We start from the raw sequence: 12,925 nt of genomic DNA, 5'->3' as shown, positions 1-12,925 counted from the left end.
TGTGGACAGAAGCTTTTCTTCTTCAGGAAAATTCATTTCATGAGAACTTGGAATAAAGACAAAATTCTGAGCAAACCGATGATAAGAACATTGTTGTGGAATTTGATGGGTCCGTTCTTTTACGTCATCTGCACTTTTTTACGTACAGTTGCTGATAAAAATGTGTATCTTTGGATGAGCAGATTCAGATGAAGAGTTAAATGAGACTGAAATTCTCACACCCATTTTACGTACCCCAAGGCCTGAGAGGCTCGTCTGCTACAGTATACACACGCACTCATTTGCTTAAAGGACAAAAAGTGTAATTCGAGGTGAGGTATTTGTTGACACTCTCTCGACTTTTCCTGAACAGCGAAGTTCTAGTCCAAGAGTTCATTGCACTCATGTTCGGAAATACCAGATCGCTCGGGTTGAGTCCCACCTACTAGGACTGTTGATAGTTTTCAAAATATCTGGGATCCGATATGTCGATATTTAACAAAAATATTATCATAGACTCCAAATATGTCTAAAGATAGATACATCTAGGTATCGACAATAAAATATCGGCCTATCGACCTAGATAATAACGGCTGCACATTATAAGTAGGCTGCACGTTTTAGATCTGTATATTCAAATATTCATTTGTTATTAGATATTCTGTACATCAACAAGCTAAGTGCCTGCCTATCCCCCTTAGAACAAGAGCTGAAAGCAAAAGAAAACGTAGGAAGTTCAAGCTTGGCGATAACCACATCGGTAACAGTGGTAACTGTATGTAACTGGCACAATAAAAGTTGTCCGATGGGTCCACAGTTCTGTTTCATCACATAGCGGATTTGTCTTACTGCAAATGCGACCTAGCAGTCAAAACTGTGTGTCGGGGCTAAAGGTTGCAGTTTCCGTTGGTAGCGGCGATCGCAAGTTATCTCACACGTCTCCGCCCACCGCAAAAACGAATCTTGTCATTCAGATTATGGCCATCTTTTACAGAATCTGTTTATAAGAACGCCGATATGAAACAATAGCACACTAGGAGTGTTGAAAGTTGTTTTTTAACGCAACTGATTTGCTATTTCTCTACGTAGGAAATCCTGTAATTCCATTCACGTCGTCACCCCCAGTGCAGTCAGACTTCTTCTTTGTGCCACCTGCACTTGATTCACACAGTCAAAGAGAATAACTGGATGTGATGGCATCACAAAAAAGTAGTAAGCTCCTTCTAACTTAAAACTATGTTCTGCTACAATTTCAAAAGAACAATGTCATGTATTTACCGAAAAATGTATCTACCGAAAAATGTAATATAAAATAAAAGCTTTACATACGGGTACCGATATATAGATATATTGGGGAAATATGTCGCCCATATCTGTGTGTCGATGTCCTTTTGGGAAACAACGATATATCGCTATTATACCGACGGCCGTACCACTCACACACCCAACCACACACACACACACACACACACACACACACACACACACATACACACAAACACACACACACACACACACACACACACACACACACACAACCCATGCGTGCACGCATACCAATAGGTACGCAAGCTGGCAAGCACTACAGCAACGCAGCACGTCGAAATCACGCAGCGCGGTTCCCCGACCTGATTTGTACTTTTTTCACGCTTTCGGCACCGCACCGCAAGCGCGACCGATTCCGAACCGGAGACGGAATTCCGTTGGCTTTACAAAGTGCAATGGAACTTGGAGCTGCCGACATAGTCCCTCCCCACCACTCGGCGGAGCCGCCGGGGGAAGTCGTTGCGAGAGAGACGCCCGCAGGGCCGTGTCCTCGAGCGATATAGTTAGCCAAGACAGCGGACGAGAAAATGGAGGCAAAAAGGGGGCTTCCCACGTGCTCGGGTATTTTGACATTCACGGCTGTAGAAGCAGTGGACCGTTTCGGCGCGAGCGCACGATCGCGGAGGCCGTTTGCCTAACGTGTCCATGTATCGGTATCCGAAGGTTCTGGAAAAGATACGGCCGGCCGGTGTATAAAAGGTGTGGGACTGCAGGCAATCGGCACAGTTCGGTGGAGGTAGCACTCGGCGAACACACACAGATAGTTCTTGCAGCGATGGCGCCGAGACCGACGAGCAGCCTTCTGGTGTTGGCGTGCCTACTGCCAGCGGCGTGGGCTGGCGCCAGTCCGGATCCTGCGCAGGACATCCGGGGAAAGATGTACATGATGCGCTCCGCCAGCAAGGACCTTGACTCCTCAGCCACTGGGTACATATACCAGTCCGACGGCAAGGGTCCAGTGCAGGTGGTGAAGCTCGGCGACGCTGACGGCGACGGCAGCGCCTACTACGACCATTACGCGGACTACGGTTCCGAAGGCGTGGAAGGCGGCGTGGGTCTCGGCGGCGGAGCCGGCTACGGCAAGTACTACGGGCCTGGATTCGGCAAGTACTACGCGGTGGGTGGGCTGGGGCTGAGCAAGTTGGTGCTGCCTAAGGGCTTCGGCGCCCTCGGACACGGAGGCGGCCTCGGCGCCGGCGCTGGCTTGGGATACGTGGGCGGCGAAGGCATCGGACACATCGACTACGACGGAGGTCTGGAGCACAGTGCAGCTCTGGAGGACCTGGGCCACGGCGGGGGCGCCGCTGGCGGACACAAGGGCGCAGAGTACTACGGGTCGCAGGGCGGCGGCTACCAGGACTCCGGCTACAAGAAGGGCGGCGGAGAGTCCTACGCCGCGGGTCACCACGCTGCCAAGGGCGGCAAGGGGGACAAGGGCTACAAGGTGCAGGAGTCATTCGACAAGGGCGAGAAGGGCGTCCACGCAGCCGAGGCCGATAAGGGGCACTACAGTGAGGGAGCTGGTGAGAAGAAGGTAAATCTAACCCACAGTTATCATTACTTTCTAAATTATTTAGTAGTAATTTTGATCTTACATAGCCCATTGGAACATTCAATGCATTCATTCCCCTTGTGTCCCATATGACTCTTTTCGTTCTGCGAGCTACTTTTCTTTCTTCAGTCCACTTAGTTCTTATATATTTTCACCTCATTCTTTCCTATACGACCCACCAATTTATATTTTGGTAACTACTACTTTCTGTGCTTCTGTCTGCATTCTCTCGAGGTCATTCTCACCTAGCAGCTGAACCCAAGCTATATCCTCTAATTTTCGGACATGTGTTATACGTTTGTGTCCAAGTCTCATTGTTGGGAGTCTTTGAACATGTTCTCAAAATTTGAACCTAGTGTCTGCTGCCAGATTTGGTAATTTCTCTGTCATTTTACGGGATTTTAGTCAATATCTGTCCTCAGTTATTTTGGTCCAATAATTTTCATTATAATCTTTGGTTCTTCCTTCGAGAATTAAAGTTTCGGCAGCACGTACAGCTTAAGCTTTGATCACCTTGCTGTAGTGCGTAACCTCTCTAAGTTTCGACATGCACTGTTTCTTGTAGATGTCATGCGTTCCCCTGTACGCTCTCTTGAGTTATTGTAATCTAAATCTCTCTGCTTCCTTTCCTAGCTCCGCTGGATCTATGATCCCACACAGATACTTTAAGCATCTGACCTCTTGATTTGCGTGTATTTCGTGGCAAGCAATCTTAAAGTCTTCTGTAACTCGTCCAAGTTGGGTAAGCGTCTCTAATTATCTTGTCTAGGATGAGGTTGGAGTGGTGGCAGTCCGCATCATTAGTCTAACTCCGTTTTTAATTGAAAAGTGCTCTGTCATATCTCCCACAAATTTTACTTACCTTTGTGTCCTCAGTGTTTCCTTATGAGGTACACTATCTTTGAGTCTAGTCCCCGCCCTTCTAGGAAGTCAAGAAGAGGCTGTAAGTCAATCGATTGATATGCGTTCCTGCAATCGAAGAGAATGCCGATGATTGGGCTGTTTCGGATTGAATAATATTTCAATACTGTTACTAAATGGAAAATGTTTTTCACGAGCACCCTGGAAGAAACTTCGTTTGGTATTCGCTGATCTTCTGTGTCAGCTGCGTTTGGGTTTTTTGAAGTAAACTTGAATGCAATATCTTTTACGTTCCTCGAAAAACAAAGATCCCTCTGTCGTTATTTACGATTGTCCTGTCACCTTCCTTTTGGAATGGGTAGACTGTCATAAACATATCGTTTCTGAACTTACTTTCCACGTGCAACAGATACTGACTGAGAATCAAAACACTGCTCCTACTCATCCTAGAATACTGTACAATGTATTCATCAGTACCACTGTCTTAATTTAACGCTACCAAGACCTGCCAAGTCACACAGTCTTAGTCCTACACAAAACGTCACAGACTACTTGGAACAGCAAGTGAAACCTAGACATCAGCAACTCCGCAAATTGTAGCTTTACGTCACCTAATTTTATATGAGCGCCTTGAACTGAATATGGAATGACTGAGGAGGCACGTTGGCTGTCTTCCTCGCAGAAATTGAGGCCAATTTCAAAGCTAGAGGTTGTGTTACGTAGGACTGACGTGACGTTCTCATGGGTGTTGCAGATTTCTTGCACAATGTACTTATATTACTGCACGTATTTTACCTGAATTTATTCTCGTTCTCTGGGTCGATGTATGAATACATTTCTCTCTTCATTTACCTTAAGACGGGAGGCATGGTAATTTATCTCTTTGATAATCTTGTCAATTGCATGTCTGAAGATTACATGGTGTAACAATTCTGTTCCTTGGATTATTACGAGCGTCTTCCACGCTGGATGTGCTGTCTTCTATGAGAGAATATTATCAACACAAGGGATGATTTTAATCCAACTACCGCTTGTATTATGAACGAAATTATTCCTTCAAAAACACAAGTCTGTAAACATGGTAAATTCACTGTTTCTTACAAGAACATGAGGTTTCATTGCGACAGAAATTAAATTTTTGATTACTAACTTGCAGTAGAAAAATATATTTTGCACCAGTATTTTACTATCTACATCTTTAATTTCACTGTCTGTTGCACATTACAAGAAATGATTAGTTTAGAGGCAACTGCTTGTTAAAGCAATTATTTCACGGTTGATGTTCGGCATTGGGAGGTGGCGCCTTGAGGTTTCCGTTATTACCATAAACTTTAACAGCGACAATGAAACTTTAATGGCCATTGGGTTAACAAAAGCACAGTGAGTTGTTAGTTAAAACGTGCAATGACGAAATATTTCGTTGTTTTCAGTAGACTTTCATAGAATGTAGTCAGGAAAATTTGTCAAAACTAACACTTGAAGCGACCGATTTAAGTGTAAGAGTTTTCAGTCAGTGAAACATTATTAAAGGTAAAAAAATAACACAAAACTTGTGTACCCGATAAGAGTTTATGAGTAATTCAAGAAAGTTAGTGGGGTAAAGAGCACAAAAGAAGAACTAGGACATCACAAAGAACATTCTGTATGGCAGTCAGTCAAAATGGAAAAATAATATACTCATTTGCTGTAGGCGCAAATGAGGGAATTTTCGGTTCACTTTTAAACGCTATATCACTGACTTTGATAAGGAAAGATGCACGTACGTCTGTGTGGAACAGCAATCGAAATAACTTTATGCAGTATATAGTACGGAACTCTCCTGATTTTCATAAATACCCGTTTCATCTCTACTTCTGTATCTGCCGCACTATTCACACAAATGGCTTATATAGTTCTAGGGCGACATTTTTTCAAGGGACACAATTCGATTGCTATGATTTTTGATTAGCATGCTACAGAACTGAGTATTAGGTTATAACTTCTTACAGACACTAAGTTCAGTGCCATCTGTTACGTTGCATCCTATGGTCCGACTTTAAAAAGATTCTAGAAATTCTTTAACGATATACTTCTTGGGTTTTATTCACAATATGAATCATTACTGCGATGTAATATTCTGTTACAAAACTTTTTTAAGTCGAATCCTTTTGACTGTTCTTAGTTTCTTGTATTATGTTAAATCAGTTTAATTTTTTGGACGTCGTTCTACCTGTTACGCAATAACTAATTACGAATAGTGGAGATATAGCTCAGTGCGGTAGCGAGTCTTTTGAATAGTGTCATCATGTATAGCTTTTGGGGTTATATGGTACTTAAACAACGTCCTTTATAGTTTCTTTTATTTCGTAGTTATTGGTTTTCGGTATAGTCAGATATTTTCTTAACATTCTCCGAAACTACGCACCTTTGCTACTCACTTAGCTGCCATGAAATACAGATATCATTGATACAGAGTCAGTTTCAATCGGCTGTTACTTCGCTGATCAACAGCGTGACTGTATTTCGATTGCCTATGTTTGGTGGTTTTGTGTACAATGGTCGTGGTATAAAAACTGTTGTGCACCATGACAAATGGAAGCTGAGCAATAAACCAGGCTATAGTTTTGGTGCCTCTCCATCAGTTACGTACGATTTTTGTCAATCTGCGGGAAGTTACTGCACTGATTTACGAGACGCACGGCTGTACTTCGGAAAGTGGAGCATGGCTACTAGACCAGACTTTAAGATTTACCAGTTTCCTTATTTCATCCTTTAGTATTAAGAAGGGAGTCATATTATATAAAAAAATAACGTGCGACTGCTTTTTTGAGTATGGCAGAGTCGAAAGTTATCATTATTAGGAATGGGACAATTCGGTAACAGCTTGTGTATTAGGACTTACTTTGGAATCATACGAGACCGTTGGTACGCGAGAGACATACGTGGCTGTTTTGAACCCAGGCCCACCACGACGAGGCGGCACACTACGGTGCCCAGCAGCAGGGAGCCAAGGGCTTCAAGAGCGCCAGCTTCGGGGAGGAGGGCAGCCACCGCAAGGGCCACAAGACCAGCGGCTTCCACAACGTCTACCACAAGGACGAGTACAAGAAGGACCACGAGTTCTACGATGACGCCCACCAGAGCGGCCACCACAGCAAGGACGGCGCCTTCGAAGCCAAGCAGGCCGTCAGCCACGGCGGCTACAAGAAGGGCGGTCAGTTCGAGGGCGGACACGCCGAGAACGAGAAGGGCGAGAAGGGCGCCTACTCAAAGGTACGTCCTCCATTTACTGTTTGTCTCATTGCGTGGCAACTCCTTATACTAAAAGACCACAAGAGGCGCAGATCTCATTATTATAACACCCAAGCACATACACTGTCCCCTCAGTTTCATACCTCGGCTCAACTCTCCTCCATCGACTTACACCAAGAATAATTTAAACACTTTGCATAGTGGAATGAGATTTTCACTCTGTAGCGGAGTGTGCGATGATATGAAACTTCCTGACAGATTAAAACTGTGTGCCGAACCGAGACTCGAACTCGGGAAGTAAAGCTGTGAGGACGGGGCGAAAGTCGTGCTTGGGTACCTCAGTTGGTAGAACACTTGCACGTGAAAGGCAAAGGTCTCGAGTTTTAATCTGCCAGGAAGTTTCATGTCAGGAGCAAACTCCGCTGCAGAGTGAAAATCTCATTCTGGAAACATTCTCCAGGCTGTGACAAAGCCTTGTCTCCCCAATATCCTTTCTTTCAGGAGTGCTAGTTCTGCAAGGTTCGCAGGAGAGCTTCTGTAAAGTTTGGAAGGTAGGAGACGAGGTACTGGCAGAATTAAAGTTGTGAGGACGTGGCGTGAGTCGTGATTGGGTAGCTCTGTTGGTAGAGCACTTGCCCGCGAAAGGCATAGGTCCAGAGTTCGAGTCTGGACCCGGCACACAGTTTTAATCTGCCACTGAGATTCACTTTGCATAGTATTTCGCCACCTGAAATTTCAGATAGTCAAAAATGGTTCAAAAGCTCTGCGCACTGTGGGACGTAACACCTCAGGTTGTCAGTGCCCTATAACTTAGAACTACTTACACCTAACTAACCTAAAGACATCACACACATCCGTGCCCATGACGTAGCGGTCGCGTGGTTCTAGAATGAAGCGCCTAGAACCGCTCTGCCACAACGGCCGTTGCAGATAGTCCTTCACTGGGTTCAGTATATGCCAAAGGTTTAGAAACAAGTTACTTCATGAGGTAACAGAAGGTGGTTGTAACAGTAGTAATGGAAATATCATTACCAGATTTTGAATGTTTAGACGGCGACAGGCACATGAGCATTATTAACCTGATGGTTCCAGAACTCAGCTTCAAATTCTGAGATTTTGAGCAGGATTTCTCTTTTGAAAAAGCTGTTTTGTAGTATATCTCATTCGTTTCCAAGGTTCGCTCAAGTGACACAACTTTCCAATTCCAAACCACAATTTTCACTGACACACTTGTCGGTTCTTTGTGATCTTCCCCAGGTCTGACACACCTGATTGCTAGCACTATAGAACTGGACGGAGCCGCTATCGATTTACTAACGATGTAATACACCAGCATTCTGGTAATATTAGCAATTACTAAAAATCATTTCTCATGTCTTCGACCTCGGTCCTAAATTGTACGTGCCGATATTGCTGACTGTTGAAAAGTCACGTTAGTTACACTTGAAGCAGCAAACAACTTTAAACTGTGAACAATGACGTTTGATCGTCACCAAATCTTCTGCTGATGCTGTTTATGGAGCGTCCAGAGGCATAATTTTATATGTTCCCTTGTATCTAATGTTAATACAAATGCAGTTATTTACAAAAAATCTAAAATTATGATAAACTAGCTGGTTACTGACCACATAATCATTAACTGTCGATGTGTTACCGTTGCGTAACTTTGTAAAATCATAACATAGATCCAAATCATAACACCTGTAGATGAATCCACGTGTTCCGAAATGTTGCGCATAATGTGAAGTTGTAAAGACGCAATTGATGCATACATTCATTTGAATTAATGACATAAAGGTTATATGAAACGTAACCGAATCTCTTTTTTGAGCTTCTGCAAACGTTGAAAATTGATATTTTGCATACTCTTTATTTTGGAATCAGCAGAATGCATTTTTGCCAATTCCGGAAGAAATTTATCACTTGTGCAAGACTTCATACATTCACATTTGGAACAAGATATTGCTTTAGACTACTTATCTTAAAATAGATACTGACAACCCCCCCTTGTACCCATTGCTTGGGACACCTATTACTTATGACGCGTAACGTTACAATGTTTATGCTGAATATTACTAAAACTCGTACTTCTTGCACTATTTAGACACATATCTTAGGTCGATCAGTGTGTCTGGCTACGACATGAAGGATCGAAATTCTGCCCTTGGCAAATCCAAACCAAAATAAAACTGCTGACCACTTAATGAAGAGGTACTAATGCTAGAAAGACGTCATGAATATCCGTTGGGAAAGGGTGATTACAGCTCCAAAACTACTGTCCTTTGTCCCCTCTGACATGGGTGAGAGCAGCTCTGTACTTTCAGCTCAGTACTTTCAAAATGATTAGTTTTTCTCTCAGAAAAATACACTTTCTAATGTTCATCCACCTTAACAGTCAACATCTTACCTCTAATTCGTGCAGCCCTCTGGTAAGACTACTCTTTAGTTTCGCAAACTAGTGACAAGGTTCGTAACAAGTTATTCGAAATCCTTTGTCTTTGGACGATTTTCGCTACAAAGACTAGGTTTGAATTACCAAAAAGCATTCATGGCAGCTGAAAGGGTTCCTAAGTACCACATTTTTCTTGGGTTTCATAAAAATCCATTTCGTTATCTCATGGATTGCCAAATAAATAGAAGCCCACCCTCATCTTCTAAAATATTTAGATGACGCTTGCCCTCATTTAACTATTTTTAGCAGTGTGTAGCACTGCAATTAACATACATGAAGGCCCTCTCTGGATTTAAATGGCATTCATACATCTACTCCTCCGACACCCCCTTCCTACTGCGTTGGGAACTATAAATTAAATGTGGAGAGTTTATTTCTGCTAATGTTATAGTTCTCTGTCTGTAAAAGCTTATCTGAAGAAGAGAAATACATTAGTAGCATGTAAAAGCAAAATTTTTCTAAGAGCATGTGTCTGGAGACTACCTTCATATTGCAGCTAAATGTGGACGTTACACAGTGCAGTTTAGAACAAATGTGATATTACAGATAAACGTACAGAATTGTGTGGTTAGGTTAGATAGTTAATAAAGAGGTATAGAACCGAATTATGGAAAGTCGAGTTTTATGCAATAACTTGACTAAAAGAATGGATAAGCTGATGGGAAAAATTAACAGCCTTTTTGGGAGAAAAGCATGACAGGGTAAAAACTGTAGAGCGGGACAATTTTTAAACGCAGGATGCACGTTGTAATGGATATAGCTTGTAGAAGTTGTGCAGAGAACAATGGAGTTACACAGTATATACTTACTAGGAATGCTGCATCCCAATGTCATTTACCAGATAACTATGACCACTTTGTTGTAACTGATTTGGATGATGTTGACTGACTACAGTAATCAAATGCTTTTCACAATATCTACACACAATATAAATAAGGGCAGTGAATACCAATGTGCCTGTCTGTGAGTTACGGTGACCATCCCTTCCGCTTAGGGCGCCCACAGTGACGCAGCTAGCGGACACGACGCCGCCCACGGCGAGAAGGCGTACCACGGGCACGACGAACAGTACGGCGCCGAGGAGCAGGCGGGAGGCGGTCAGAGCTACGCACACGCCAGCGGCGGAGGGGACGCCGGCTATGGAGGCGGCAAGTACGTCGGGGGCGGCTACAGCGGTGGCAAGTACCTGGGAGGCGGCTACTGATCGTCGCCGCGGCGCCAACGCCCCGATGGGGCACTTAGTCACATTCTGTTATGTTAATGCTTCTTGTATGTAAATTAATAAATTATTTATGTATTTTGCAAAACGTACCGTCTTTCAAATTTACCTACCAACTCGTTTACCCTTTCACTGCTGGGGTCGTGTTAACCCGTCATGCCTCACGGTTGCCTTGGTGCGCCAGACGTGGTTAAGCTCGGCCCTTAGGTTTTCCCTACAGCGCTAAGGACATGTTGACGCGAACAATGCCACCAGGGGTTCATTTGAGCAGCTACCAGACAGCGCCAGGCAACAGGCTGTATTGCGCATGCGCGGCTACGATGACGTAGGCAACCCGTGCTTGGTGCTTGCTGTGCTCATGGGATTTTCGTCGAATTTCTGGAGGAATTTCGTGGTGGGGCATCACGTGACATGTGCAGCCCTGCGGCATGTTGTTGAGAGGTCATACATAGTTGTATTTACAAGGGAACCTCCCCATCGCACACCGCTCAGATTTAGTTATAATTTGGCACAGTGGATAGGCCTTGAAAAACTGAACACAGATCGATCGAGAAAACAGGAAGAAGTTGTGTGGAAGTATGAAAAAAATAAGCAAAATATACAAACTGAGTTGTCCATGTGTAAGACAGGCAACATCAAGGAGCGTGTGCACTCAGGAGCGCCTTGGTCCCGTGGTTAGCGTGAGCAGCTGCGCAACAAGAGGCCCTAGGTTCAAGTCTTCCCTCGAGTCAAAAGTTTCCTTTCTCTATTTTCGCAATTTTATCATCTGTCCGTTCGTTCATTGACGTCTCTGTTCAGTGTAATAAGTTTAGTGTCTGTGTTTTGCGACCTCACCGCAAAACCGTGCGATTAGTAGACGAAAGAACGTGCCTCTCCAATAGTACCGAAAACATTTGATCGCAAGGTCATAGGTCAACCGATTCCTCCACAGAAAAACACATCTGATATATTCTATACGACACTGGTGACGGCATGTGCGTCACATGACAGAAATATATCGACCCACCTAACTTGTACACTTGGCGAATGGGTAAAAAGATTCTTCTACCTTGCCCGATTTAGGTTTTCTTGTGGATGTGATAATCACTCCGAAAAAAATGATGAAAACATAAGAGTTTGTCACATAAACTGCAACAAATAACTGCAACAGTTTCACAGTCGAACAGTTTTCCCTGTGCTCTGTCAAAACAATAATTGTCTGAAAATAAAGAATTAAACTTCTCACTCGGCGGAAGACTCGAACCTAGGACCTCTCGTTCCCCTGCTGCGCACGATAAACACAGGACCACGGCGCTCCTCAGGTGAGATGCTCATTGATGTTCCCTATCTTTCACATGGACTGCTCAGTTTGTATATTTTGCTTATTTTTTTCATACTTCCACACAACTTCTTCCTGTTTTCTCAATTGATTTGTCTTCAGTTTTTCAAGACCTATCCACTGCGCCAACTTATAACTAAATCTGAGGAGGGTACGATGGGGAGGTTCCCTTGTTAGAGCAATTGCTTTATCATATCCTACCCAAATAAAGGATGCAAATAATGAAGCAGTTCTTGGCAAAATATCATTTCAAATTTAGGCTCCACAGCTCGAAGTACAATAACATATTGCTATGGGGTGAATTTGACACAATTTTTTTTATTAAATTCGTACTCTGCAATATTGTTATGTAGCATTGCCAACAGGTTTACATCTACACAGCACTGCAAAAAGCTAGTAGGATGGAATACAAATTTATTAAGAAAAGAAAACAGTTTCTTGTGTGGCTCACACCGGAATAAAGCACAATAAATTTCACGACAATTTCAAAATGTGCAAAAAATTAACAAGCTGATCTGTGAGGCAAAGAAACCGTATAACTGACAGTTTATATTCTACTCTAGGATTTAATATGAAGCCATGTGAGGAGTTAAAACGATAAAACACGGTATGCTGCCAGTCTACAATTTACCATAGAATGTCATTCTATAAATTTAAGGCGTAAACACAAATTTAAGAAATAACTTCAGGCCTAGAGGAAGTACTAGACAAGTGCCTTGTCATTGATAAACACTTTCACAGAAGGAAGATTTGTAAAATTCTGCTACAGCTGTCATTATATTTGAAACAAATTATTTAGTTCAAAACTACTGACCAAATTTGCCTACTTAGTCAGCTTCAAGTAAATGTTTACGTATTTTCGTACGTATATAGCATTAAGAGATCTTACAGTTTCATAAAAGGAACAGGACATCAGAGACTACTCCAGACAGCATGGGAACATAAACCACAGTAAAATGCTTCATTCCACTCTTATTGCACATTTCT

The 12,925-nt window shown here is 43.1% G+C and overlaps 1 protein-coding gene across 1 annotated transcript; it reads left to right on the top strand.

Moving 5' to 3' along the window:
- The first annotated feature begins 2,014 nt into the window (after positions 1-2,014).
- Positions 2,015-10,708, top strand: LOC126282105 (uncharacterized). Its single transcript, XM_049981565.1, has 3 exons — positions 2,015-2,839; positions 6,659-6,970; positions 10,396-10,708. The coding sequence occupies exons 1-3, from the start codon at positions 2,081-2,083 to the stop codon at positions 10,603-10,605; spliced, it is 1,281 nt and encodes a 426-aa protein (XP_049837522.1). The 5' UTR covers positions 2,015-2,080; the 3' UTR covers positions 10,606-10,708.
- The last annotated feature ends 2,217 nt before the right edge of the window (positions 10,709-12,925 follow it).

This window comes from Schistocerca gregaria, chromosome 7 (genome assembly GCF_023897955.1).
Source record: "Schistocerca gregaria isolate iqSchGreg1 chromosome 7, iqSchGreg1.2, whole genome shotgun sequence".
Lineage (NCBI taxonomy): Eukaryota > Metazoa > Arthropoda > Insecta > Orthoptera > Acrididae > Schistocerca > Schistocerca gregaria.
This window is presented reverse-complemented; position numbering and strand designations above follow the sequence as displayed.